Below are 22,576 nucleotides of genomic sequence, written 5' to 3'. Positions count from 1 at the left end.
GCGAAACCTTGACCCTTCCCTGCCATGCCTATTTCAGCTGTGTTGTTGGGGGAGGCTGGGTTTCCACTGCATGCAGTGCTAACGTGCTGGAGCCCTCAGCTTGACATACCAGTAACCCTTCCAATAAAACCAGTAAGTACTCACAAAGAAGGCAGCAGCTTCACAACACTAAGGAAAGAAAAATCAAAGAGGAACAGAAAGCGGTAAGACTCAGTTCTCCTGCTCTCACCACTCAAAGGTGTCAAATAGATTTTAAAAATGAATAAATGCTTTAGTTAAATCAATGTAAAATTCTACAGTTAATCAGCACAGTTATTTAACTCACTTCTGTTGAGATGGTGATGGATAATGTGTTTTCTGTGTTTTTCAGAAGGCATGACAATGCCTTCGGGAAGTATTTTTAGATACCATAAGTATAATCAATAAAAGTAAAAAAAAAAAAAAAAAAGCCTTAATTAGCTACTTGTTTGTATTAGGCAGAGTTGATAAATACAACAACAGTTAATTCAAGAATAACAAAGATCAGGAATTACCTTTGACTGAAGCTTGTATCTGGAACAGTTTGTTTTAAGGTCTACTGCATGTTTCTCTGGAATATGTTATTGGGTATTGTCTGCTGGACAAGGGCCTCTTTCCTTTAGGAACTGGGAACTTGGAGACAAAGTCCAAATTACAGTACTAAAATTTAAGTCATAATTTGCAGCAATAGATTGTTACTGGCAAAGTCATTCTGCAACTTACAGGGGGTGGTGGGGCAGTTTTCCCACTTTGTAACAAGCCACACCATAATGGAGTTTCTTACAAAACTGTGTAACTACTGTACCAACTGCTGAAACTCAAATAATTCCAGGCAACAAAAAACAAAACAATTTCAGCTTTCACACAATTTCAGTAATAGCATTTCTTTATCAGAACCTAGTGAAATCACATAATCAACATCAAAGTGCTATTTTTTTTCTAAAGAAGCGTATTCTATTTAATCCTTAACTGAAAATGAGTAAGGAAGCTGCGTTATTGGCTGTCTGCTTTAATCATTAGAGCTTGTTTCATGTTGGCACTGTTAGGTTAAAGATTGGACTAGATGATCTTAGAGGTCGTTTCCAACCTCAATGATTCTGTTTGCCTCTGTCATTTGTATCACGTGCATTCCCAAGGGCCAACCCAAAATTATTCAGCTTGTTTTCCTAATTAAATGAGATTCTTCACATTTCTGTCATCCCAGCACTAATTGGAAGTCTAAAAGCAATAGTATGCTTACATCTTCTAAGCCTTGTTACCAGATCACACATAGACAGCCCTAATTACAGATATTGTTATAACCTTACATTGCACATATACTCAGTACTATAAGGAAAGTAGTGCTTAGAGATTGTGCAGTGAAAGAGAATATGCAACAATAGGTGCTAAATAATGAATAAAAAGGGAAAAATATCTGACCATGTATATATTTAGAGCATTAGTTTTATATAACAAACATATTTAAAATATTAGTTACTCCTGTGCTTAAATAAACTAAGCATACAAGAATATAAATTTGCAATGATTTACTCTGCAATTTCATTTTCTTGATTTACACAACCACTAACTGATTCAGGCTTGTGACTTTCAAACTGAGAGAATTAGACTAATTTACCTTTGCGGTACAGAAGCATGAACAACAATCTTGAGGGAATATGCCAAGATAATTTCATGATTGATAACTTTCTTCATTTGTTGTTCTGTATAGTAGAGGACTCAAATATTTTCCACATCATACACATGCATTTTCAACATCAAAGGTATAATAATTAGCATTCATGATTTATATGACATTTTTAAAAAGTAAAAATGACAAAACCACAGTAATGCAATGATATATTCTACAGAGTCTAATTGAGACAAACTTAAATGTTTTTCCTCATCAGGCTTAATCAGAAGCTGTTTTGCTCAGGAAGCTCAATAAGTTAAGCCTATAGAAAGCTTTTCTTAAAATTATGTTGGCCTTTTCACAGTTCATAGGGCCAGCTGTACAGTTGTAGGTGGTATAATACTGTCACACCCTTAGCTAGCAGTTTAGCACACAGTATCTCTATAAAAAATCAAAAATATTGAATATCACTATATACAACTGAAGCACCATCTAGTTTGTGGACAGAACTAAAAGACCACCAAGTAGCTAAATGAAACTATTCAATTATACTTTAAAACTTCAGCATGACTCAGAGTATTGTTAGAAAACCATACTGCAGTATCCTTCATTACAATATTTCTAAGAATAAAGTCAGCAGCTACTTAACGTTTTTGAGCTGCCAAAATCACTCCTGAATGTGCAGATGTTAGATACACTGGCTACTTACCAAGAACACATCAAAGATGCAGTGGCATCTCCCTTGGATAAAATGAGTTAGCAGAACTGTCTTTGCAGAGGGTTCTTGAACAGCTCATATCCATCCTTACATTGCCAACCATTTCGAAAACTTATCTAATTAAGTTTCTTTTCAGTTGTCCTCATTAATGAGTGGACACAGTATGGAACCAAGGCAACTACAGTCAGAGGCATAGCTGCACTCTTACAAAAAGAGAGAATGTAAAACAAACACTCAGTATGAGTAGGTATCTTAACAACGTTATACAGCTGCAGTGTTGCTAAAGAAGCAGCTATACACAATACGCGGAAGCTTATCTTACAGCTATTTTTACCTTTGCAGCTTGCGATGAACATTTCAGAATTAATACCGAGACCTAGGCCAAAGAGTGCACCTAAATTCCTCACCAGTCCAGCAAATGGAGTAGTGTCGATGTTTATCCAGTCTGGATTGGCACACCACTTCTTGGCCTTTGGAACAGACCATAACAAGTCAATATCAAGAAGCTTGAGGACTAGGTAAAACCCAAGGGCAAAGATGAAAAGAAACAAGTTTGTCTTGATGTACGTTCTCAGGCTTGCTGTCTGAATAGCAGGGGCATGCTCAAATGCTTCCGCCACAAGTATGCCTGCGGATTAAAAAGTCAGTTTTACAGTGAACAACACACTTACATGTTGAAGAAGCACTTTTTACACTGCCCGTGTAGAATTTGACTTTTGAAGACAGAATATACATACATATATATATACACACACAGAATTAACCAGTCCTGTGGTACACACACAAGTCTCCCACTCATACCTGATAAACTGAAAAAGAAAAAACATAAAATGCCAAACACTGCGTGTTCTGTATCTGAGACATGCCTTAGGCTTGACTGTATCTCCCAGATGACACTCTATTAAATATGGGATGTAAACTAGAACATTCCTTTTCTAGAAGAGTCCTCTGCTCAAAGGCTGGCCTCAGCAATGCACCTTTCAATACCAGTTCCCACACAGGCTTTAAGCATTGAAGGACAAGCCACAGAATGCAACTATCCTCTTTCTTATTCATTTTATCCTGGTTGTGAAAAGGGACAGCTGGACTGCAACTGTTAGCAGTGCTGCACAGCCTTCTCTGCATACGTTAAAGAGAATGGGAGCAGGCAGCCCCTACTCCATGCTCTGGTCACCCTCCTCAGGATCTGAGAGATACTAGAGAAACTGTTTATTGTTTGAACATGCCAGATACCAATATGAAACATACAAATAAAAAACAAACAAACAAACAACATCACCCCCACATACTTAATCTTCCTAAATTCCCCTGGGGAGTTTGTACTGCTGACAGCTTTTTCTCAGTTCTGCCCCAGATCTCTGGCCCAACTGCATCCATACTGGTTTGTCTCGGACCTCACTTGAAATGAACAGCAACAAATAGATTCCTCCTGAGAGGAAAGTAGAGCCATATAGGAGCTATTTCCTCCCAGCTACCCTCCACCCAGGCAGCACAGATGAAGATCAGATGTAGCCAGTACAAAAACTATAGTGCTAGCCTGTATCAGTATACACTGTGTAGCATATTGCCTGTAGCAATAATGCAGTTGGAGTTGGCTGTCATCTGGAGCAGGTCTCACTTCCTGTGTGAGTCACAGACATCAGATACAAACTGTCTTGCAAGTACAGAAGGCAATTGCAAGACAGACTGTCAGCAAACCTCGATCTTCCAGAGTGCAGAGCACCACTGCAGGTGCAGGTTGAGTAGCACTACTGAAAATCTCTTTAACGTATCATATTTCAGGATGTTTAGATTTTGCATATATAATGAAAAAAATAGTAAAATTAGCAACATTACCGGCAAATACTCCGAGAATAACTTGATGAGGGAAATGTGTTGCTATGAATACTCTTGAGATGCACACACTGATCTGGATAATCCAAAAAATACTCCAGAGTAATGACCATGTCAGTCTGAAAGGGAAAATGAAGATGCTTAAAAATTGAGATATTTCACAATTTACAACAGGCCCGGTTGTATTGGGCTCATATTTTTCCCAAGCAGAGGTTTACAAGCGGAAAAGTTTAGAATCATAGGATCAAAGAGTAAAGTCAGTGCTAAAATACTAGTGAGAGAGGTTGTTCTTGCAGCTACATCCAGTGATGAAAGGCATCAGTGGCAAGTTAAATTAGCATTAGTACCTTGAACATATTTAGCATCGTGACAGCATATTTAAACACAAAAGATCATTATTTTGATGACAAAATCCACATAACATGGGAACAATCTCATAAAGCTTGGAAAGTACAACCATCAAAGTAATTAAAAGGCTTCCCTGCAGAGCTGAATACCATGGTACACTGAACTCTGCCAGTATTTTGTGTTTCCTTTAAAACGGATCAATGACTGATCAAAGCAGTAAATTTATGTACTAACCAAAAGATAAAATATTTTGAATTATATTAAATGTTTTTACATATCTGACACAAAAGACCTGACAGTCTTTAATAGGAGCTGAATCACAGATACCGTGATGCAATAACCCTAAGTTAATAAACACCAACATATAGAAATGCACAAATCTTAATATTATTTGACTTCAGTTGAAGTAAACCATAATAAAGTTTTTTTTGTTTGTTTGTTTACTTGTTTTTACAAACTGGATAAAACTGACTGAATATGTTGTTAAAATGAGCCCGTTAAAAACATAACATGCAAATAAACATCAGAATGAATTACAATAACAGAGAGATGCTGACCTGTGAAGGGTAACTGCTGATTTGTCCTTCCACCTTACTGTGTAGCTAAGTGCTGCTGTTACCATTACATACCAGACGCAGGAGGATCCCATGGCATGCCCAGATGGGCTTCCTAATAAAGACAAAAAGGAAAAGTTCAAGCTAAAAATGACAACTATAACTTTGGCATAAAGAAAATACCCACTGTCTGTTACTCAGGCATCTAATCATTTAGGGAAGGGGGGAAAAGGTTAACAAAACCTCAAAGGATGTTGTCAGTTACATCTCAAAAGTTTAAATTTCTTATTTTTTCAGAAAACTCATCTATACAGAGTCCAGAACTTTAGCCAGAAATCAAGTAGGTAACAGTTTACCCATATTGGGGTGAGCTGGTATCTCGACCAGAAAGCATACAATTTTTCCATGACGTAGACTTTGATTATGATTAAAAAACAGAGCATCAAGTTGTTAGTTGAATACTGATGTATTTACAACATTGTCATATGTGTACAGGTTTAGTTGCCTGTCATTTTTCCCCAGAGAGTCAGAGAGAAGCATTAAAAAATACGGGATGACAAATTTGAGTAATGTGTATTTCTCCTGCAGGAACATGCTTACAGGGAATGTGTCAAACTGCTGTATTTCTGTCATATTCCTCAATGTATGGCATACCTCAGCTACTTGTGGTTAAATACATCTCCATCAATTTGAGTGGCCACAAGCCTAATTTAACAAATACTCATGCTGAAGCCTGCGATGTTATTCTGACATCTTGTTTCTATAAACATCAGAACCCCCCCCTCAGGGCTGTAGCATACAACATACAAGTTATATATGCATAGGCCACCTCAAAATTTCTACATCATACAAAATCATCATAAGTCACATCCTCCCCCCCCTCCAGAAAACATTGTATTAAATGTATCAATGTGATCTCCAACATTTCTTACCTGGTCCAGTTTCACATGTTATAGGAAACTGTTCAAGGCATGGACTTGACTGATTGGGATAAATCACTGTTTCGTGCACCCACCAGTACGGACGATGACCAAATAAAATCCTAATAATAATTAAAAAAAAAAAAAAAAAAGTGAAATGAAGCAAAGATGCAATAAAAATATTTTTATATAAGAACACCTACACAAAGCATGATAAATAAACTTACAATGAATACAAAGAGCTATGCTGCTGAAATTATTCCATAATAATGCTATAGGTTCCTCTTGTCTTATCAAAATTTAATTTCAAACACACCTTAAATAACTTCAGTGTGAATTCCTAGTTTAGGAGTACAAGGAAAGTCTACCACTACACCATTTGCAGAATGTTTTCTAAACTTGAGGAACATGCAGTAACCATCATTAGAAATAGCAAATTTTACAATAAACATGACTTCTTACCATTTAAATATGAGGTTGAACCAATCACCAATGACAGCCACCCATATCATTTTAGTACCAACCACTTGGTTGAGTTGAAACCAGAGAGGAAAATAAATTGAAAATATATTGCGAGGATCTCCAACATGTGACATAAAATTAAGAAAATCCTGATAAGCCCTGTAGTCCTTCTGTAAATGCTGAATGATAAGCACGCCATTGCTATGAAGGAGATCCATCTTAATTGGTTAGACTGTACTTGAAATATAGCAAAGTTCCTTTAATCTTAAGTTTCTAGGGAGAACGACAACCATGGAAGGGAGCTATTAAAAAGTGAGAGAAGGTGATTGACGTTGCCTTTATATCGTATCGGTGGGGTGTACCCAGCCATTCCTGGAACACGTGGCTCCAAATCTCCAGGAAAGCACATGAGTCTGTTAGCACTGGAAAGCTTTTCTGTTTGCAAATTTTAATTGGAGGAAACTAAGTGAAGTACATGCTGGTCAGCAGCAAATTGTGGGGAAAGTTTTGTGGAAACACAATGCGTGACTTATGCAATCCTTTGTGTGAACAGTTGGAACATGTTTGCTTGAATTTTTTCACAGTTCATTTCTCTGCAGGATGGACATTAGTAGTGTGTATACTTCATTAAGTGTTGCCTCTATAAAGGATAGAAAGAATACACAAATGATTGGACTCTGCAGAACTGTCATTAAAACTGTTCATTTCAGTTTGAAACTGAATTTGGCGACTATACTGTTTATGCACAACACATTTTCAGTCCAGGAAAATACAGCCATCATCCATACATTAATGATTCTGTTGGACACTAGATTCACTCTTAAAACAGTTTTCTCAAAGCACAAAAAAGCAACCGTTTCCTTTGTACAAGAGGCCACATTGATCAGGGCACACTGCAGATGAAGCTTTGTCTCAGAATCATCTCACGCAGCATCACCAACCTTGCACATTGCTTATACCATGGGGGTGCTGCACACCTCTGCCAGGAGGACCTGAAGCCTGACCTACTGCAGCCCCCTTCTTGGTGCCCAGCCCAGCAGAAATGAGACCTGTTTTGCCAAATGTGTGGCTGGCAGTGCTTTCCTGTAGTATTTCCATGGGAAGCCCTTGGCTTCCTCTGGATGAATGGCCAAGAGGAGGTGGAGAGTCTTCCAGACACTGGGATTTTAAGAGTACACAGCAAATAATGTATTAGCGCATCAGACCTAGCAACTTTAATATTAATAACTGCAGCATAGGAAAAGATCGTGTTCACCTGGGAGGCAGCTACATAAGAAACGCTTTTCCCAGAGATTAAACGGATGCCAAAAGTCTGACGATACCCTTGTCTGACAGGCAGTCGTATGCAAGGGAGCAAGCAGAGTTCTGTATCTGGCTCTAATATTCAGACCTATCTTCCATTAAAGGTAACCTGTGCTTCTGAAACAACCACAAGCAGAAAACAAGCAGCTGTACACAGTCACCAAGCACTTCCCTGCCACTTTCTGCGTGGCGCCCAGGCTGAACAGCACAAGCCGCACCGACAGAGATGCGGGCTGCCTCACCGCCTTTGCTGAGGAGAGACTTAACAGCTTAACGCAGCTTGATGATGTGTAGTCAGGGAAGTCACACGGAAACCCAAAGCAGAATCAACAAATAAGGCGTGATAATTGAATGGACTTAGGAGACCTCTCTTCTGACACAGTCTTACCTTTACCTAGCTATTAATAGTCTGCTTTTAGAAACATCTTAGCAGATGTAAATCCTATACTGGTTACTGCTATCACTCACAGCAAGCCATGAAGAAGACCTTAAAGTTAAAAAAAAAGATTTAAAACTCCATGGACTGTTTCTGAACAGTCTCAGAGGTTGGACTCGATGATCTTGAGGTCTCTTCCAACCTAGAAATTCTGTGATTCTGTGAAATAACTACTAAAATACTTTTCTGTACATTGAACAAATATCCACCTCAATACGTGTCCCTTCATTTCATAGAAAATCTTCTTAAAAACTAAATTTCAGTACACTTCAACATAAATATTTCCTAGCTTTCTGGCTGCAGATCTTTGGGGAGGTTTGTCTCTTGCCAAGCCCTACAGCTTAGTACTCTTCAGGGTGCCTAGGATGGAGCCATGCAAATGATCTGGAAGGACCTAACTTTCCCAATAAGTGATTTCTTCAGAAACATCTTTCCCACATAGCATGTTAGCACTAGAGGAAATGCCCCTTTGCTTCAAATTTAAAGCATCCCTCCTTTAAAGATCAGTAGAATTTATAACAACAACAACAATCACTCTTTTGTACATATCTGGGTTTAGTGTGTAAAAGAAGTGGAGAACCTGAAGCTTTCATCTAATTTTCAGTCTAGTTTATAAATAATTAGCTCTAAGCTTTCGTGTAAATATCAAGTCAGTGGCTGAGTAACAGCTATCTTATTTATAGTACTTATTTAAGACAGCAACTGTAATAAGGTAAATAATTATTGGTCTATTAGGAAAAATTATTTTGCAGTAAGTTTCCATCAAGATACAATGCAATCTCCTCTGAAGAGACCACCAATAGAAGAGGTCACCTTCCAGTCTCTCTCGTACAAGACGTGCAGGACCATTTCAGTAACTTGTTTGCATTATTTCTGAATATTAAAAAGTCCACCCCTGACTAGCACTGGGACAGTGCTGCATCTGCTCAGGCTGAATCCTCCTTCTCAGACTGAACCATTCAGGCACACTTTGGTGCCCCCAAAATGTGGTAGATGTAATCTTGGAAGGCATGTCTTGGCAACACCTCAGTAAAGTAACCTCTTTTAATACCAACATCCTGATACTAATTTTCATTGCAAATATTTTGCTGCTGATTCATACACTGCTAATTATCCTTCTGCTTAGACAGATAAGCACCTTAGACATAATCAAGACAGAATTATGCTGTTAACAGCTAGCAGCAAACATAAGCTTTAATTTTCTCCTATTTCTTCTGCCTGTTTCAGCAGCACGTACATCTTGGACATGCAGTCATGTTTACAAAAACATTTTAAAAATAAATAAACCCACAATCAACAAAAAAAAGCAAGAAGGAGTTTTTGGAATAGGTGAGAAGGTTTGTATGAGCGAGGCAGTTCAAGCAATGTTCTCATCTGCCTGCCCCACTCTGGGTCCTGCCTCATCCTGCAGGCCATCAACAGCTGACGTGTCATCTGCTGTCCTGCATGTGATATTTGGTAATCTATAAAATTCTGATACTACAGCTCTTTTTAACTCCAGCGACGAGCAAAGAAAAGATGGAGAAACGTGTGTGGAAATACTGTATTTAAGAACTTGTTTCAACTCCAACAGTTGAGAACTGCTTCCTCAATAGGCTTTTATTCCCTACTTTTCTACACAGAGCACTGCAAAATGCATCTGTAATACTTGTAGTCTTTCTAAGTCACTTGAGGTATATAAGAAATCACAGAATCACAGAATTTCTAGGTTGGAAGAGACCTCAAGATCATTGAGTCCAACCTCTAACCTAACACTAACAGTCCCCACTAAACCATATCCCTAAGATAAATAAAACTATTTGCTGTTTTTAAGCAAGTAGAAATGTAAGAAACACCAGTGATCTGTATAAAATAGTCAGGAAGCGCATGCATTAAGTTTTTAATCAAAGCTTTTGATGTGTTTGTGGTCTTTACACAATCCAAGACCAGTGCTTGGTCTTCACATGAGCAAATGAGCTCTTTGTGCAATGCATAACCCTTTAAAATCATACCCGTTCACATAAAGAGTTTTTAATTTATTGATAGCTTCTCAGTTTATTTTCCAAGACATGTAAAAACAGAGACTCTCTGTATTCTTGGTAATAATAACATAGAATCAAAAATCACACTGATTAACCACAGAAGGGAGGACAAGATGTTTGTATCTCCTTTACACCTACACATCAGAGCAGGTGTTACATAACCCATGTCAGACGTTGCTAAGCAAATGTTTGCAAGGGAAGGAAAAACCATCAAAGTAAACATTTTCTAAAATGCTGTTAATGGAGTCCTATGTACTGGGTCTAGCTTTCTGCTACATTATGTTTAGTTAATTGAACAATAACATTGATTTCCACATCGGTGTTTTCATTGGCACTGGACCAGCTACAAGGACTAACTAGCAATTTAGTCAGTTCACAAGTAAACACCGTATACAACAACAGACAACTATTTTCTTAGGAATGAACATTTTCCAAATAGAACCCCTGAGAAGATGTATCTTAATTATATATTTAAAAAGAGAGGTATTTAGGAAGCTCTTACTTTCTTTGCACATTTCAGGCCTTCCAGCAGTGCTCACCAGCCCCACGCTGCCCTAGCGGAGGTTGGACTGCTCTGCGGCCACACTGACCCGGGGAGCTTTAAGCGAATGCTAATGTGAACCAGCTGCTTTCTCTTGGTCAGCCGCCTTCATCTAATCAGCCCTCGTTAGTAGTAGTTACAAGGAAATTACTAGAATAATGAATGGCTTCAGAGCGATCCTCAAAGCTGTATTAAGTCTATGCTGAGATCACCTGAGTAACACCTGAGCAAGCTGCAGCCAGCAATTCGCTAGCTGTGGGCACAAACGCTGAGCAGCCTCCCTGACGAGCTGAGGGCTGCCACCTGGGGTCACAGCTGGTGCCTGCCCCAGCCCTGCGCTGTCCCAGGGTGCGAGGGGGGGGGCGGGCAGTGCTGCTGCGCCGCGCTCCTGAGGCGGCTCGGGCAGCTGCAGGCCGCCTGGGAGAGCCCCAGCCCGCGCCTCACCGCTGGGCCGCCCCAGGGACAGGGTGCGGGACAGGGACGGCAGCCCCACCGCCTCAGCACCTCCTCACCGCCCCCTCTGCGAGCCCCGACGAGGCGGCTCCGCCCGGGCGGCCTCTGTGCGGCGGGGCGGGGCGGGGCGGGGAGGGGCGGGGCGGGACCGGCCCCTCACGGCCCCTCACGGCCGTTACCGCCCCGGCGGCTCCCAACGGGCGACTGCGGCTTGAGCCAATCAGCGGCGGGCTTGTTGTGAGGCGGGCGAGAGCGGCGGCCAATGGGAGAGCGGCCGTTGGGCGGGCGGGAAGGCGGCGGCGGTTTGAAGGCGGCAGCGGCCTGGCGGAGGAGCCCGGCTGTGGCCCGCAGCCGCTGCCCCGCGGCCATGGCCACCGTAAAGGCAGAGGACGAAATAACGCTCGTTGAGAGGGAAATGAAGGAGTTCTGGGCCGAGCTGAAGGGCGTTTACGGCACGGAGCAGCTGCAGCAGACCCTAGCGCTGAGGGACTCGTGCAAGGAGTCCCTGAAGGTGCTCTCGGGTGAGGAGGCGGCGCGGTCCCTGCACCCCCGCTTTCTCTAAGCCATCCCCAGGCTTCTTCGGGTAACTGAAGTCTCTTGTCCTTACAGAGAAATGGGCCAAGAAGCTGAAAGAAGGGGACCTGATGATTGATAAAATTCAGGAGTATAGAAACGGTACGGTGCTTTACTTGCTATGTAGTACTTCTAAAATTAACAACGCAGCTAAATAGCGTTTAACTTCCCTTTTAAAAGGTAACCTGTGAAGTCAGAACGAAGATAGAACAGAAGCTAAACGTGCAATTACAGGATGCAAACTGCAAGTCAAAAGCAACTTGCTGGAGAATTTCATTGATGATACAAAAGGATAAAGATTTGTTAAAAGTTTTCTCTGTGGCATTCTTGATGCTGAAGAATAAGTGATTACACTTAAAACAATAAAGTACCAGAATTTGTTGACTGCAATAGAAAAACTAAATTACTTAGTAAAATATTGCAAACTATTAGTTAAATGTTGTGAGGTTAGTTACGTCTCCCGTATGATAAAAATAGAATATGGTCAGCTTATCAGTCTAGGATTAACTGCTCTGAATTCTGTAACTGAATTTCAGAATCTCAGGTAAATATAGTCAGCATTACCATTCTGAAATATCAGTCAGCATTACCATTCTGTACTTTTTGTCAATTTGTCTCTAAACAAGATCCACCGTCCTTGTGCTTTGAAGATATGAGTTGTGTCTGGCAGCAGAAACAGACTGCATGTGATACAGACAGTATCAGAGGAGCTGCCTACTTTGTAGCTTTACTTCTGAGTAACTTTTACTTCATCCTGATACTTGATGCTTACAGTATGCACTTCATTAGATCTTATTCAGTCACCTCAAACTGTACAGATAAGTGCTAACTAGTGGGAGCCTAATTCATCAGCTGTAAATGTTCATATTTTCTTGCTTCCTTTCAGAGATTCTTCAGCAGAATAAACACATATCAGAAAATCAAGAACGATTGACAGAAATAAAATCTAACCTAAACCATGAAGAAGAGCAAAAGAAGGAATTGACTGACAATATCCAAGAACTTAAAGAAGAGTTGATGAAGAAAAAGGAAGGTGAGAGTTTTTAATTAGAGGAGGAAGTGTTTTTATCGCTTGTTCTTGATGGGCTTTACTACTGTTTATTTTTTCTCTTGTGCTTTACTGATTTTTACTTGGAACTTCTTGTGGCTTTTAAAATCCTAGTGGTATCATCTAAAAACAAGGCCGCTAAGGAGAGAGTGGAACGACTTTGCAAGTCTAAAGAGTTGTTTGAAGAGCGGCTTGGATTGGAAATACGTAGAATTCATGGTATGTTCCTGCAGTTTCCTCAGTTCCATATGCAGTGATACAATGTGGTTTACGCTGAATTATGTAGCAAAGGATGTAGTAGCTCATGCAACTGTATGCCTTGGACATACATGTTCCTGTCAGTAGACTAGTGTATTACATTGGGTCATCTTCCTCTCAATTACACACTCGCTGACCATGAGTGCTGGTTGATTAGCAGCCATAGTCTTGGCCTTGGACTGTGGCTCTTGCTCACAGCTGCTTTTGTTACTGAAGAGCAGTTCAGATGTCTTTGCAAATCTGAGGAAGATAATGGTTGGTAACTTTGCCAACTCCAAGTAAGTTATTCCCACTCCTTAGCTCAGATATTACCGTTGTTCCTCAAATGGCAGAAGATGGTATATTAAAACATATTTGTCTTATAAAGAAACCAGGTTTACTGAATTTGCAAGTATTGTAAGCATTAATTAAAACAATGTAATATTGTGATTTTTATTCATCACTGTGACTATCAAGTGAAGTGTTAATGAATTCTGTTTGTATTTGCTTTAGATGAACAGTTACAGTTTATATTCAGACATATTGACCACAAAGATCCTGACAAGCCATATGTGTTTACCCTTTCCATAAATGACCAAGGAGATTATGAAGGTACGTGGACTTTAAATTTGTAAATAAGAGGACAGAATCTGATCTCTGTATTTGGGGAAGAAAAAAAGTTGTCATCTTTGTCTTCTAATTTATGCATGGAAAACTTTGCAGCATTAATATAACTTAATATAGTTTCTCTTGTTTATATGAAAATATACGCTCCTCTGTTTGTGGAATTGCTGTTTGCTGCTTTGCTTGGTACAAAGTAGAGAGATACAGGGACAGATACTTGTTGCCTCTTACGCAAGAATAAATGTCTATGCTGACAGGTGTATTTCAATCTGCTCGAGAAGCCTATAGGAGAGAAAAAAATTGGTTCCCCACTATTGATTCCCTACGATTGTGTGATATAGGAGAAGGATTGAAACTAGAAATGCAGAATTCCTCTTTTCAGAGATACAGCCTTCCAGATCTTAACTCAAGATAGCAAAGACCAGCAGCAGTTACTTGAGTACTGTGCTGAGTTGCTTCTAGAAGAATACTCCAGACTCTGCTATGCCTCTAGGTATGGACACAGCAGACTGCAGTTTTTACTAATTCAAGTCTAAATGGGGCTGAAATAAAAAGTTTATCACATGCTGGGCTACATCAATTTTCAGTCTTCACACCTGCAGAGCAACAAAAATGTTTAGGAATGTGTCTCAGTTTTTGAGTTAGGCTGAGAACTGCTCTAACAACTGAAGCAGGAGCACAACACTGCGTGGGAGGACTGGAAATCAAAAAGAATTGTATGTTCTTTTGAGGCTTTGTCTTCACTGAAGGAAAATGATTTAATAGATTACTCAAAAATAATGACAAACTAAAACATACAAATATAGCAGACTACATTATATTTCATAGGCCCAGAAAAAAACACTAATAGTGAATTTTTTGTAAGTAATTTTTTTTAATTTTTGTCATTTTTAGTGACTTCCTGTACTCCTCCTCTGGATTGTATAGCAGAGTTCCAGCAGAAAGTGAGAGAAACTAACAACTTTTCTGCATTTGTTGCCAATATCAGAAAGGCTTTCACTGCTTTATCTTATAAACAGTCCGCCTAAACTTAGCTTATAAATCTGTTCCTAGCTATAGAGCACTTCTTATTTTTCCTTTGTGTGTTGTGCAAGTATCTATTTATTCATGTCTTACTCTAATCTTTAAATAAAGAAAAATAATGAAAACCATGCTTTAGTCCGCTATCATCTAGAGGCATTTTTGATCATTCTTGGAACAACATTATAATCAACTGCTTACCTGAGTGGCTCCAGACATGTAAATGTAAATCCAGTAGCAAGTAGCTAAATTCTGATTTGAGGCCTTTGTTTCATGAGTTTTCAAACATGGTTAGCATAGTATTTCTGTTCGTATTCTGAGACAGTCAGCCCAAAAGTGGAAGCCCAAGAAGCAGGGATGTGGGAGGTGAGTGGGGTTGTTGCACAATGTTTAAAAAAAAAAAAAAAAAAAAAAACACAAAAAAAACAACAACAAACCAAACCTTTGTACTAGCCATAACTATTTTTGAAAAATATATCTTTTTCTGAAACATGAGAGCCAGATTACCCTCTTACTTTCTACAGGTGGTAGGAAAATACTTTTCTTGGTAGCTTTTTTTTTTCCTTATGCTTCTGCTGCATTTATTTATCCTTTTTGAAGCCTGGTTTTATATTTATGGTCTTTAGTGTATGATACAAAATAGGTTTTACCCATTATAATATTAAAAATTGTCGGTCTTCTATTTACTAATGGAATTATAGCAGCCCTCATTGTTCATGCTTCACACATATAATCTTATGCTGGGGGTGGGGGAAAAGCCACACAACCGAACCCTATTTCTATGTCTTCCTCATCTTACACGTGACCACCTAAGTCTGGTGCTGCTTACTCTTTTCAACACTTAAGAACGCTGCCCCCTCTCATGAGAACTGTATTTTAAATCACCTAGCTTGTAAGAAGCATAACAGTGCTACCAGTTATCTAACAGCTGCTGTATAGAAGCAAAACATCCAGCAGGATGCAGCCACCTCACTTCAATGTTTTCAAAGGGAACTTTTATGCATTAGGGCTGTACATATTGCTTAGATGCACTCTAGCATATCTCATTTGACTGTCATCTTCAGAGGGTAAAAAAATTACTGAAACATGCTCTGAGTAATAAGTAGAATAGACTTACTGCCTGTTTCTTCTTTTCATCTGCCATCATTTCTTTTCACATTCATCCTGGGCATGAGTAGCTGGTTTATTGCTTCCAGCGAAGTTACTTTATGAAGATTGCTGTGTACAGAACATAAAATATGTGACAACCATGGCATTGGAATTTACATGATTAAGAATTATTTGCTCAAAAAGATGATATGCCTGCTTATAAATATTCTGCACATCCTCCTAAAGCAAGCCTCAACGTTTAAAATGTTTATCGTGTAATTTAAGCCTTTACAACCTCTTCTGGAGTTTGAATAATGAACCAAGGAAAATCAGATGTGGATCTTACTTCCTCTAGAAAAAAGCTAGGCATTCCAAAAGCAGATTAAAACTATAAGAGTATACAATAGAATTGTTTCACTTATTACAATATATGAAGTAAAAACTAGCTTGTGAAATCCTTGAAACAGCCTTTATATTTGAAATCTTGTCTTTAAATTTTAAAACATTTGTGCTTTTACTGATTGCACTTAGTGTGTACAAAACGTTACGCATGGGAATCTGGCAATTTGGAATTTTGTTTGTCAGGAAGTTGCACAAGACAGCTCATTCTAATAACAGAGACAACTCAAATAATACTAACTCAACAGATGCAGTTGTTGGGACCCCCAAGTACTGAACAGCACTCAAACTGAAACATCCCAAAGAGGTTGTGGGACAAGCTCTTGATCTTAAAAGCAAATGCAGTTTAGGGATTATGACACGCAGTTAAAAATCTCCCTCCAGCTGGTGCTAGTGCTCTATCTATTTAGCGGGATCGGGTTTATCTCAAGGCGCACACATAAATCTTATTTTAGTGAAGGTCAGAAAAGGCTTTTATTTTTTCATAAATCAATTTGCCCAGCCCTGAAGGTTGCTTTCCCTTTCAGACCATTCACATGTACTTAGCTACCATGCATTGGCCAGCAGCTACTGCTGACCACAGAGAAAACAGCTGGTAGACACCAGTGTGTATGCTCAGCTCCTCATCACATTTATTTCCCAATGTAATGCAAAAATCTGGAAAAAAAGGGCATTGAATTTGCTAGATATTGAAAATGCACTGTGAAGACAAAATAATGTTAAATATTAGTAATATACAGAGTGCATTTAATCACAATCACTGTTTGTATGCTAGTTGAAGGTCAGATTTGAAAAGAAATTGAATTACTATAACAGTCATTCTGGTTAATAGAACAGTTTTATTACACACCTACTCAAGTAAAAGTGGAGGTGGCTATGCTGAGTATATTGACATTTTTTATAAACCCTCTTGCATGTTGCTTGATACTTTAAAAAGCAAAAGAACAAGTATTGGCTACACTTCTGAAAATTAAGAAAGACACTGAAGTTATGCTGAGTTTCTGTCATATTTCAATTGTTTTATATTACTTGCTATCTTTAATGCCTCTGTAAACTTTGTGCATTTATTGAGTACCCTGGAATTGTCTAAATAAGTCCTGTCATTATAATACTGTAAAATCACTACGCAATCATTTGTGAGTGATTTATAACCTTTGTAAATCCCTGCTGAACTAGATATAACAAACACATACATACATAAATCATCTAATCCCACAGGCAGATTACAGTATGTTTTTTAACTGTGTGAATAAACTATACTAAGTAATTATAGTAATATCATTACGTTTTTAAAAGAAATAGTTGCAACCAATTACATTAAGCTTTACTGCTGAAATAGGATTGTATGCCTGAAAGTTGGGGGGAACAGCTTTGATTGCCAGACAGTGAGACTTTGTTCTTCTTGTTACCCCTAATTAGTCTAACAATTATACACAGAAAGCATTTTAGAATCCTGAGCTTATAAACAAGTTGTTCCAGGAGAAGCAGAGCTAATGAGGCCTGATTTCCTACAGATCTGTTTTTTTTTGTTTTTTTTTTTTTTTTTTCCTTCCTTAAATGGTGCCATTCTTTTCACTGGAATATCTCAGCTCTTTATAATCTACCTAGTGGATGGGGGCCCGCACCAGTCCTCAATTATGTTAGTTTATCTTCTGTTTGGCTGCTACTGCTAAAACAGTACGATAATGGTTGCTCTGTTTACCCTCCCTCAGTGCAGAGCATTGATTTGTGGTTCTCCTTTACCTGCTTGCTGATTTCTAATACACCATTGAAACAGCAATAGCTGCAACACTATCTCATTTTCAAATTTGGATTAAGAGGTTTGGATTCAAAAGTTTGCTAAAAAGAGTGTTTAATCATACAAGTGCATACTGTATTTTATATGATCTTATGTATATTTTAAAGTGCATATGCACTGAAATGAGAAATTGAAGGAAGATACAATTAGTGTTAATCCGATTTCCCTCCTTTTCAGTCACAGCATGTTGAACAATGCTAATTGCTATTGACTCACCTGTTGGTTTTGTGACTACACGGAAACATGCTTTTTGGCTTGACTCAATGAATTCTTTTGCACTGAATACAGGATCATGGGCTCAGTTTTTCAATATCTTGTATCTTCTGCACCAGAGCTTCAACTGGAATAACTGGCTTGGCAGAGAAACAGGTCTGTTGAACGAATATCAACCATCTGTTGCTACTGTTTTGATCAGAAGCATGTTACGTTTACTTTACATCAATGACAATTATCATAAAGGATTCCAGGCATTTGAGACCAGTCTGCACACATCAACTTTCTGGCTAAGCAAGGAGAATGTAGAAGTGATAGAGGGGCAACCTTGTGGATGGTGTACTAGCTAAGTTAAAGCACAATTCAAGAAAATGCTTATTTAGGTTAAAAATAAAAACAGGCAACTAATCTTACAAATGGAGCTAACAAGAAGAATACTTAGTTGTCTAACTCTATGTCTGACACAGCCCCGTTAATGGAAAGACAATGCAGCAAATTGATAATTGCATTCTTTTAACATTAGCTGCCAGTTATCAGCATGACTTACTGGTCTGTATTATCCTATACTTTGTGCAAGGCAGAGAAGCCATCTGATAAAATCATGGAAAGAGGAAAACCTCTTCTGACATGCAGTCCTCCATGCTGTCATGTGCAACTCTGCAGCGATTATCCGGCATTTTAGACTCCAGCCTTTTCTAAAGGTAGCCCATGATTCTGACAGTCTGCTTGGGACTGTTACAGTAGGCACCACCTTTACTAAGTGCTCTGCTGATGGCATTGCAGTGAATCAAGAATACCAAAATTACAGTTAATGTTTATGCAATTTACATGAGAAAGTTGGTTTACTTGCCTTAGCTGGTTTTGCTGAAGTTTCCCTCCACTATCATTTCTTGTCTGTAATGGTTGGTACAGAACAGGAAATCCAGAATATAAAGAAAGAGAACAGGATAACGAAAGAAGAAAGGGGAGCAAATATAGCACAGGATGGAGCAAAGGAATCCTAATTAAATGAACATACCCATGCTATCTGAAAATATTCCAAAAGTCCTGGTCACACACAGTGCTGATCTTATTCCTCTGATCAGAAAATATACAGTACACAATCCATGACACTTTACTGCTGGCATCCACCACAGGGTAATATTTTTTCTAAGAACAGAACAAGTTCTTGTGCCATTGCTCTTGTGCCTCTGCAAGCACAAGTAATTCTGCCCTTACTAAGAAAGGACTTTCAAATGAAGTATTTTTGTTACTTACTACAGTAATGGCATTAAGCAGAGACTCATCAACACGGAAAGTCTTTACATCCTGGGAGAAGTTTGAGGAGCCTATTCAAACCAGCAGAGTGGGTTAGCACAGAGGGGAGCCTGCAAAACATCAGTCCTTTTAACTGTATTTGACTAAATTTAACATTGATTTGGAAAGAAGTAAGGACAAAATTATTCCCAAGGTACAAAGGCATGCTTTCCTGTAGTAGAAAAGCAACTGTGGTATGTTCCCATGTATTGAGAATGTAGGGACACTGCCAAAAGTATTTCTGGGATTCTGAACTGTGTTCAAGTTCAAAAGAAAACCAAGAATGAGATGGATTTTGCATGACTTTGAGTTTGGCTGTAAACATGCCGGACACCTCTGTGACTTCCACTTGTAACAACCTTAGTATTTCCTATAAAGGATGTGTAGGAAGGTACACTTTGGCACATCCAATACACCAAATAAAATATGAAAGAATTGTAAGATGGAACTACTGTCATTATACACACTGAAGACTTAAGTGAATCCAAAGCTGTATAAAGATGTTGAATGATCAGCTCTAATATTAAGAAATGACATGCAGTTACTTAGGAATGGATGTGGTTGCCCAATCATTTTGTTAAATTGCTAGCACTTAGTATACTTTACTAAGGGAAGAAAACTAATCTATCAGCCTGTTCACTGGGACTTGAAAGAATATGTTAAAAGTTTGAGCATTGGCCCAGACTTTTGGGGAGTTACTACATCACCCCATTTATAACGGAGACGGATGTCATGCAATAGAGTTTTGAGAGTCTGAGCTCAAGTTACATTTGGCTGTAATATCAAGCATTAGAAATGTGCATCTAATCTTGTTTCAATTCAGCACTCATTCTATCCATATGGCAGCTGATAACGTCACAGTTAGCAACACATTTTTCTTCTTCCAGATAGCATTGTTCAAAGCTCTATGGTGGATACATGTCAGATCTCACAGCTGAGGTCTTATATAAGAATTCTCATATGCCAAACAGCTAAGTTTATGCTGGATGCTTGAACTACTTGCAAAAAAATGAGCCCAGAAATGGGACAGAAAGTTGCTAGATAAGTAGACACAGGAGGGTACTGATGCAATTTAATTAAAGAAGGATCACATTCCACCTCTGAATTTTAGGATTTTTAAGTGGGGAGATTGCAAGAAGTTGCCTAAATATGGCATGAAATGCTGTTGTCATGCAGTTGTATGGAAGCCTTACTCTGTCCTATTTTGGAAAGAGTCAAAATAAGCTGCATATATTTCTCTGTCTCTCAGCAGAGCATTGGCACAGTATAAGCTCTGGTTTTCCAGCCAGGTTCATATTGGTTGTTATGCAGTTTTTTTCAGAGCATTAGTATTTCTGGTGAGACTTTAAATCCATTAGATAACTAGCCCTAATCAATGTATAAATGTATTTATGGCCAGCGTGCAAATCTGTCCCACTCAAACGAGGCTGACTGTCCTCTGCACTGCAGCAGCATTTCCTGCCAGCTTTTCTCATAGCTGTAACAAACTTCTCTGCAATTGCTCTGTTTTATTCCTTATGACAGATGTGTGGACACTTGCTTAGATACCCAAGGCCAAATTCCCGGTTCGGTTTTGTGCTGGATACTTGGACTAGTTGCAGGAGTAGCACACACATTACTATAAAAGCTTAACAGTCAGCAATCTCAGTGGTTACAGACAAGTGTGCTGGGAATTTCAGCAAGAAGAGCATCTGTTCTTCCTGGACATCTTACTTACTGGGTTTAAGAGACACTCTTCTGATATTTCATCACTGTTCATGGGGAGAGCCAATGTGTTAAGAGTATTAAAGTCCAGCTTAGGCACACCCCTAAGGAGTCTGTGAAGAGATCATGAAATGAAAGTACTGATCTCATTCCCAAGAAAATAATTCTCAGAATCAGCACTATCCTTTCCTCCTTTATGAGTCTGGCAGCCTATAAACACACTGGATGAATTGTCTGGTAAGTGCACTAAGTCCTAGCAGAACAAATAGTTACGTCATTTAAAGAAAAATCTGCTCTGTCAGTTTGTCTTTTTTTTTCTGTTGTTGAAAATATCAGTCACTGATCTCCATTAAATGGATCATCAGTCGGGAATAATCGTAAATGGTACCTGGACAGAATTAACAACACAAAGAACAGTGTTCATTCACAGGGCAGTACAGCTGCAGAAGAAGGTTTAACAGGTGGAAGAATCTGGCCCACTGACTTCAATAAGAATATACCTATATAGTGCTAATGTACTTCACCAAAAGGAAACTGAATATACTAGATCACTCATCGAATATTCCAAAATCTACAGCTTACCTAGGATATATTTATGGAGAACTGACTTCATCCTCCACTGTGTGAAGTGTAACAGTGAGGACCACCATTCAAGACCTGGACTGAAGACTAATTCTATTTCAGGGATGCAGGAGACTCTCTGAATGAGTATAATTTCCTGAAAGTTCCCCAGGACACACGAGCTAATTCCCCCTTTCAAATGCTGGGAAATTTAAATAGCTCACTCTTGGGTAGCTGTACCATTAAGGCTGGGCACTGAGTCAGGGCTCCGTCACAAGGACTCACTAGTGACACCACCTGCAACACCCATTTGAGTACAGACACTTCTTACTTTCAGGCCCGATGCACCCCTTAAGTGTGACTGTTAGTTCCCACTCCTGGGTTTTTGCAAACTGCATATGCGTTACCGAGACCTGTCTTGGGCTTCAAATTTGGAAATTAGGATTTGGAAATCGCAAGAGATGTAAACAAGCAGCACACTGATTTGTCACTGACCATCCTCTGGCAGAATTACTAAAACCAAAGCCCTTTTACATATACAGCAGTGAAGATTTGAATATTCATCAGTGCAGTCAATATACATACATCCATTCTAAATGGCATTCTAAAAACAGTTACCTCTTGCTCCATAGTTGTGGCTTGGTTATGTGAATGGTGTAGCAAGTTCTGGTCTAACAGTTTCCTGTACAGTATTTGCCTGATGACATTTCCACTGTTTCCCCATCTCCACTGAAACAGTACAGAGAAGCCTCTGTTTCTTGATTTTGTTGATAAGAAGCAGTGTGTTTGAAGCTTTACG

General features: G+C 39.1%; 2 protein-coding genes across 6 annotated transcripts; one reads left to right on the top strand and one right to left on the bottom strand.

Moving 5' to 3' along the window:
- Window positions 1-331: 331 nt before the first annotated feature.
- On the bottom strand, window positions 332-21,536 carry G6PC2 (glucose-6-phosphatase catalytic subunit 2). 5 transcript variants are annotated; one of them, XM_068686786.1, is made up of 7 exons: window positions 18,220-21,536; window positions 15,835-15,935; window positions 6,013-6,122; window positions 5,084-5,195; window positions 4,182-4,297; window positions 2,680-2,973; window positions 332-2,548 (listed from the first exon to the last, which is right to left on the bottom strand). In XM_068686786.1, the coding sequence occupies exons 2-7, from the start codon at window positions 15,852-15,854 to the stop codon at window positions 2,478-2,480; spliced, it is 723 nt and encodes a 240-aa protein (XP_068542887.1). In that variant the 5' UTR covers window positions 15,855-15,935; window positions 18,220-21,536; the 3' UTR covers window positions 332-2,477. The 5 variants fall into 5 exon arrangements, with proteins under 5 accessions (XP_068542887.1, XP_068542885.1, XP_068542886.1 ...); XM_068686784.1 differs by having other exon boundaries at window positions 332-2,973; window positions 18,220-18,374; window positions 19,235-21,535; XM_068686785.1 differs by having other exon boundaries at window positions 332-2,973; window positions 18,220-18,374; window positions 19,474-21,535.
- Window positions 11,437-14,848, top strand: SPC25 (SPC25 component of NDC80 kinetochore complex). Its single transcript, XM_068686795.1, has 6 exons — window positions 11,437-11,736; window positions 11,825-11,890; window positions 12,675-12,821; window positions 12,951-13,055; window positions 13,587-13,685; window positions 14,592-14,848. The coding sequence occupies exons 1-6, from the start codon at window positions 11,478-11,480 to the stop codon at window positions 14,723-14,725; spliced, it is 810 nt and encodes a 269-aa protein (XP_068542896.1). The 5' UTR covers window positions 11,437-11,477; the 3' UTR covers window positions 14,726-14,848.
- Window positions 21,537-22,576: the final 1,040 nt, after the last annotated feature.

This window comes from Anas acuta, chromosome 6, assembly GCF_963932015.1.
Source record: "Anas acuta chromosome 6, bAnaAcu1.1, whole genome shotgun sequence".
NCBI classification, from domain to species: domain Eukaryota; kingdom Metazoa; phylum Chordata; class Aves; order Anseriformes; family Anatidae; genus Anas; species Anas acuta.
This window is presented reverse-complemented; position numbering and strand designations above follow the sequence as displayed.

Bases quoted from the DNA above. Each gene is read 5' to 3' on its own strand.
- G6PC2 (XM_068686787.1), bottom strand. From the start codon at position 6,680: ATGGATCTCCTTCATAGCAATGGCGTGCTTATCATTCAGCATTTACAG. The intron at 4,298-5,083 runs GTCAGCATCTCT...TTTCCCTTTCAG, and splicing joins TCAGCAGTTACCCTTCACAG to ACTGACATGGTCATTACTCT. The intron at 2,974-4,181 runs GTAATGTTGCTA...TTTAATCCGCAG, and splicing joins TATTCTCGGAGTATTTGCCG to GCATACTTGTGGCGGAAGCA.
- SPC25 (XM_068686795.1), top strand. From the start codon at position 11,478: ATGGGAGAGCGGCCGTTGGGCGGGCGGGAAGGCGGCGGCGGTTTGAAG. The intron at 11,737-11,824 runs GTGAGGAGGCGG...TTGTCCTTACAG, and splicing joins GTCCCTGAAGGTGCTCTCGG to AGAAATGGGCCAAGAAGCTG. The intron at 11,891-12,674 runs GTACGGTGCTTT...GCTTCCTTTCAG, and splicing joins AATTCAGGAGTATAGAAACG to AGATTCTTCAGCAGAATAAA.